Genomic DNA, 6,543 nt, shown 5'->3' with positions numbered 1-6,543 from the left:
CGACCATACAAAATCAATGCATACAACTCAACACCACAACACAGCACACACACACACTCAAGGCTAGATACAACAGGCAAAAGAACAGCCACACCACCCCAACACACCAAGCCAACGGCGAATGTGCAATAAGGGCCCTACTTGAAGTAGTCGGAGTTCTCCACCATGATAGAAGTGTCACAAAGAGACGAAGCTACGCTGACGAATGTTGGCCTCCAAAACAACCCCTTCAAGAAGGGAAACAACATCGGAGCGCCGTTGGCGCTCGATGCAAATAACCAATCCAAAGGAGGAGCATACTCGTGACGGTGCCTCTAGGAAGGAGATGACGCCCACGGACGCCATTGGTTTGACCAAAGCCGGGCAAGTATTATCCCTAGGCACACATGTTCCACCTCTGAAACGCCACCGCTCGCCGAAGCACCGGCCACCATGCCACCCGACCGACCATGGCAACCACCTCGCACCTGAGGCGCGCGCCTCGCCCACGATCACCGCAACTCCCACCACCTAGTCTGCCGCCCTAGCAACCAAGACCACCACTCAATCGCCACCCGGGCAAATGGATGACGCCGACCGGTGAAGGATAGAAGGCACTTGCTTCCACCCCAAAACAAACACTTTTGCATGAAGGTGGCCCAGCCAGCCAGATCCAAATAGGGGGAGGGTTGCCAGCAGCCACCGGCCTTGCCGCAGCCACCACATTGCTCACCGGGGGACTAGGACCACCAACACGACACGCGCTGGCGACTCTTGATCTCGACATCGACATGACCGTGAAGCCCCCTACCCCCTCCCCGGTTTGCCCCCGCCACCACTGGCAAGCCAACGGCGCCATACGCAGGGCCACCGACACCCCCAACAAGGCTACCACCGGCCATCACTCCCAGCCGAAGAGCAGAGGAGGGAGAGGCCGACCATCCCTATCACGCCACGACCCCCACCAGCCATACGCATACTACTTCACTCCTAAACGCTTCAGCGAGGCGACTAGACAGGCGAACACAATTGACCGCCTTCTTCCTTCAGGCGACATCACCAGTCACTGCCTCCTCCATCTGCTCCGGTGGCTGGAAGGGATGGGGACCCCGGTGGTTTGGCTCTGGTCATAGATAGGGTAGGGTTCGTGTGTGGGGGCGACGTAGCTTCTGACAGTGACAGGAGCGACACATCCAAGAATAATGCCTAGGTTCCAGTCTTGTTTCGACAGCATCGAGGAGCCAATGGGCTCAGTCTCCCGTCGACCCTTTTGGTCTGCGGTTTTAGGTCTTCGGTCGGTGGCCGTCATCCTAGGTGGTGTCACCGGTGGGCGAGAGAGAATGACAATTCTGGATCTACGCTTGAGGATTGATGGTGGTGGATCCGGCGCTCGGCCTTGATGACGTCGATGGCTAACGGTGGTTCCGGGAATCGTGGAGGGTGGGGATGATCCCTGGTAGACGCACCACAACGACAACGGACTTGCCGACAACGGGCTTCTTCATTGATTCACAACGTATTTCTTGGCAATGGCTTTTCTATGAGTCTGGCGGTAGTTAGCAGCGGTGATGGCAGTCGCAGGATTACTTAAGTATTTCTCTGTATTTTTCTTTTTTGGAGAGTATTTTCTACAAAGTTCTAAGGACACGTGTTGTCTTCCGACCCTTCTGATCAGTTCCACGTGCGTGCTTGTATTCATCTTATTTGTGATCAATGATACATACGGTGAACTTCAAAAAAAAACATTGAGAGAAGAGAGCGGCGGAGTGGGCGTGTTTGCGATTGCAATGCAAAATTTGCAAACACAGCTTTAATCTGCAAAAAAAGAAGGAACGAGCACGAAAGTGCTTCTAATCACAGGTTTTGCATTCGGCGGAAGTGCCAGCACGCTGGCAAATATGGACGGTGGTACTACTCCGTGATGAGGTGGCGTCTCTCCACTGAACGGGCGCAACGAGTGACCAAATTTAACCACGCGGTGGTTTTGCGACTCTTGGTCTCTCGACCACTGTTCCCATTTCTTTCCTACGCGGGGAGGAGGAGGAGGAGGAGGCGCCCTCTCGCGCGAACCAACGCGACGTTTTCACCGCGGCGGCCCCGCCAGTTTCTTTCCACCCCTACCAAACGTCCAAACCACAGCCGGCTTCCCCCACTCCACTATATATACGCGCCACTCACCCGCTGCGGCCCCGCCCTGTCTCGATCGTCTCCTGCTGTCGTCAGGCCGCTCCTCCCCCATCATCGCCGCGACTCAAGCCAACGGTCTGATTCGCCACCGCCGGTGAGTTCCCGCAGATCATTCTCCTCGCCGCTTGTCTCTTCTTCTTCTTCTCTTTTCCTAGTGAAATGGTGCCTCGTCTCTTCCCAATTTTGGTTTTGCGACCGAGTTTCTTTCTAGTTTGCTCTGCTTTCTCCCCGGTGCATGGCTGCGCGCGATGCGATCCATGAACAAAGCTTTGGATGAATTACTCCTAGATCGTAGTGTTTCATGCGTACAAAAGCTTCGTTTTCTGTAGGATAGTGTGTCAGAACCACATGATCGGGAGGGAAGATAGCATAAATCCAGCGTTCATGTCAGTCGGTGCACTGCTCAGTACTCAACGCAATGCCGCGTCCGTCCCACGTAGGAGAAAGGGGATTGCTTCGCTCTGACATGGCTGGCCCGGCCGGGCTGTTCTCTGAATCTTGTGGCGTAAGGCAGTGCCACCGACCTACAATGGCGCCGACTTAACACTAGTTGGTTGGCGATCCAACTGGTGGTTACTGTAATTAACAAAGCCTCCTTGCCGCGAACGGAACATAGCATGGCAAGAGATCTCTGAACTCTCTTCTCTTTTGGCATTTCCGTCGACATCCCAGTAGTGCCCGGTGTTTTATTAATTAACCAAAGGAAATTCCAAAATAACACGACGAAACCGCCATTGCTCCCGTGAAATCCTGTCCGGTTCAGTGCATGAGTAGTGCGAGTGTGCGCTGTCCGGGTCCCTTTCATCCGTGGTGTCAAAAGCCCCAAACCGACGTAGTACTATTTTTTTCCCCTTAAAATCTCCGATCGGATCTTACCTCTGCCTTGCCGGCGAAGAAACGCGGGGCACTATATTTATCCGGCGCCCATACCCTTTCACACGGCAGGGCACCAACCCGTCGCGCTCTTGTGCTTCTCTCTTGTCTCGGCCGGGGAGAAGATCGTTTCTTGCATTAGGCTGGAACTGACTGAATTGGATTTTGATACTAGTTGGATTTTACAGTACGTGGTCGAGTAATTGGAATCAGGAATTTGGGATTTCGATCTGGCCTCTTTAATTTGGTAATTAATCAAGAATTTCAGAGTTTAATATGAATTATGATGCGAGCATGACAACAATCTGCATCCAGTGAATACGTTTTAATTCTTGCTTTCTTGACCATCCTTGTCCTTGGCAGGGAAGATTTGCACTGCAATTGACCTCTGATTCAACTCTCCAGTCTCCACCAAGATCACTCTTTTTTTGCGGGTGCCTAATTGATCGGCCAGCGCCATGAGGAAGAATGCGTCGTTTGTCCTGTTGATTTTGGCCTGCTTGTGGCTGTGCCCTCTGCGGGGCAGCGGGCTCTCGTGGAACATTTTCTCGTCTTCGTCGTCCTCGGCGGCCGGTAACAGGGCCCCGATGATGGAGCTCGACGGCGCGGTGGCCGACTTCTCCATGGACGTCACCAACAACCCGCGAGGGGTGAAGCTGCTGGAGAACGCGCGGAACAAGCTCGCGGGGCCCAAGAACTGCTGGCAGGACGCGTACCGGAACCTCTTCTCCAGCTGCGGCGAGATCATGGCCGACAAGGAGCGGCAGGCCCGCCTGGCGTGGCACCTCAGCAGCTGCTACCAGGAGGACTCGGGCCGGCCGGCCTTCCCGTCCTGCGCCGGCGGCTCCAGGATGGTGCACTGCCGCAAGAAGCTGGGCGACTCGGAGAGCAAAGTGTTCCTCGAGTTCTTCCTGGAGACCAACACGCTGTGCCACCAGCTGCAGGCGGAGGCCTTCAAGCACAGCACGGAGCGGCTGGTGAACGACCTGACGCGGTCGTCCAAGTCGGCGGAGGAGAAGCTGGAGGTGATCGAGGCGCGGTCGGAGGAGATCATCAAGGAGTCCGGGAAGGTGCGGGACGCGCTGTCGTCCATCGAGGCGCAGGCGGACCGCCTCGCGGAGACGTCCAAGGGCGTCGGCGCGCAGATCGACGACGTGCTGGCGCACTCCAGGACCATCTCCGATCAGTCCAAGGAGATCGCCGCCTCCCAGGCGGAGCTCAAGGAAGGGCAGGCCGAGATGAGGAAGAAGATCGAGGCCGGCATGGAGCGCATCCAGGAGTCGTACGATAAGCTGGGGGACGGGATGGGGAAGCTCACGGAGGAGGCCGTGGGCATTCAGAAGGAGATTGCAACTGTCGGTGACCTGATGTCTTCAAAGATGCTGGTTCTGCAGGGCACCGCGGATGAGATTGGGAGCGTGGCGGGCAAATCGCTGGAGAATCAGATGCAGCTCTTGGATGGGCAGAACAAGGCCATGGATGGATTGACTAGCCTCCACACCTTTCAGTCACAGGCTCTCGAGGAAAGCAGGTAATGCATTTTGTCGCATCAAACATAACTGAATTTTCCAACTTTCTTTCAATGTGTGGACTGTGGACTCAAAGAGATGCTGACTTTTATCTGAAATTGCAGGGAAACTTTGAAGAGATTTGCACTGTTTGGGCAGCGTCAGCAGGAAGAGTTGCTGTCCAAGCAGGAGCAGATCCGGCAGGCTCATGATCATCTCATTCTGAATTCACACTCCATACTGGCAGCTCAGGTACTTGGTTATTGTTTCTCAAATAATATTAGTTTCATAACGTGAGTACGTGACACAAAAGGCTTCAAGCCTGCTTCTAACTCGCACTTGTATGCTAACTGAACTTGTTTGGGCCTGCAGGAAGAGTTCAGAGCGAAGCAAGCCAACATCTTCGCGGCGCTGGACAAGCTCTACATTCTCCACAACGCCATTTTGGCTGAGTCTCGCTTCATCAAGGCCTTCTTCTTCTACTGCTGCATCGTCTTCCTCATCTACATGCTCACCAGCGCCAAGCAGACGTTCAGCATCAGAGGCCAACTCTACTTCGGTAAGATTTTCTTTTCTTTTCTTCAGGAGTGATCTACTTTTTGCTGCAGCATTATCAGTGTCACTACATCTTGTTCGATTTTCTAACGTATGTTTCGGCAGGTTTGTGCATCACGCTCCTGCTAGAGATGGGTCTGATCAAGTTCGCAGCCGGCAACTTCGACAACCAGTTTTGGGTCATGTCCAAGGTGTTCTTGGTCAGATTGTTGTTCCTGGCTGCCGCCACTATTCAGATATTGCATTCCATATTCACGTTCAGGTGAGTAAGAAACCACGAACTCCTAGATTGGAGATTGTGCACTTACAAAAAGATGGTTGAACTTAATTAACTTTGTTCAAACATTGTATTTCAGGGACTACGAAGTTCTGAACCACCGGCTGCTCCAGACGCTGGTGGAGAAGGTCCGGACACTGGAGGAGAACGCAGGCGACAGGATGCTCTCCTACGGCTCGGAGAGCGACGAGAGCCTGAGGAATTACTCGTGGGTCTTCGACGAGCTGACGGATGAGGCGGACAGCACAGCCGACCCTAACTACGCCTTGCCGGCGCAAACTCGCCGGAGGTACAATGCCCTGCCGGAAGAGGTCGCCGAGAACTCCATCACCACGTCGGGTAGCCGGAGGTACAACCTGCGGCGGCGGAGCAAGCAGTGATGGAGATGAGAGTTTTTGCTCCTCGTGGAAATGCGGGGTTTCATTGTGATTTTATCTACGAAGAGGGTTTGCGGCAGTTCTTAGCTTGGGTGTGTCATCCTAGTAGTACGTCGTTTGTATTTGGCCCGTATGAGTTTGGTTTTTGCCAGAAATGATAGGATATGTATAAGGATGTTTTTTTTTGTGAGGATATGTATAAGGATGTTGACGATATGTTTATAGCAAATTTAACTTAGTTGTAATGAAAACTACGACTGTTGAATAACTCTTTACTGTAAATCATTCAAACGATTTTCATTCCACATTTTTTTCACTGTCAATTTTGTAGCGTTTTTTTTCAGTCGGTCTTGCTAAATGTGACCTCTTGCGAGCAATAGGCCCATAAGCCTGCATCGCATGAAGCTTTATACATGGGCCGAATCTTGTTTGTCATAGTGTTATTTTTCTTTTTCTATAAATCTTTTAAAATATATTTATTATCGGTAATTTTATATAGAGCAGTTTAACACTAACTAAAATGATAATGTGTTGTTAAAAAGAAATGTTCACCTCTATGTAACAGATTCAGTGTCCGTGAGAAACAAATATTCACGTGTTTCAAAAATGAAGAAGAAAATGTTCAAATATTTCAAATAAGTCTTGGTGTTTTTATCTTATATGTGAAAAAAATCATATATTGCAAGCAAAGAAAAACACACATATCACAATAAATGTTCATGTACTCCAAAAAAACTTCATATTTTTCTAAAAAATATATTCATGTGTATGAAGATAGATGTTCGTG

The 6,543-nt window shown here is 51.6% G+C and overlaps 1 protein-coding gene across 2 annotated transcripts; it reads left to right on the top strand.

Annotated features, from left to right (window-relative positions):
- The first annotated feature begins 2,163 nt into the window (after window positions 1-2,163).
- On the top strand, window positions 2,164-6,007 carry LOC123121516 (protein GAMETE EXPRESSED 1). 2 transcript variants are annotated; one of them, XM_044541517.1, is made up of 6 exons: window positions 2,164-2,260; window positions 3,403-4,570; window positions 4,673-4,799; window positions 4,920-5,106; window positions 5,208-5,364; window positions 5,459-6,007. In XM_044541517.1, exons 2-6 carry the CDS (start codon window positions 3,498-3,500, stop codon window positions 5,757-5,759), a joined length of 1,845 nt encoding a protein of 614 aa, XP_044397452.1. In that variant the 5' UTR covers window positions 2,164-2,260; window positions 3,403-3,497; the 3' UTR covers window positions 5,760-6,007. The 2 variants fall into 2 exon arrangements, with proteins under 2 accessions (XP_044397452.1, XP_044397451.1); XM_044541516.1 differs by lacking the exon at window positions 2,164-2,260 and adding an exon at window positions 2,298-3,286.
- The last annotated feature ends 536 nt before the right edge of the window (window positions 6,008-6,543 follow it).

This window comes from Triticum aestivum, chromosome 5D, assembly GCF_018294505.1.
Source record: "Triticum aestivum cultivar Chinese Spring chromosome 5D, IWGSC CS RefSeq v2.1, whole genome shotgun sequence".
In the NCBI taxonomy this organism is placed as follows: Eukaryota; Viridiplantae; Streptophyta; class Magnoliopsida; order Poales; family Poaceae; genus Triticum; species Triticum aestivum.
The sequence above is the reverse complement of the archived record's forward strand: the minus strand, read 5'-3'. Positions and strand labels throughout refer to the sequence as shown.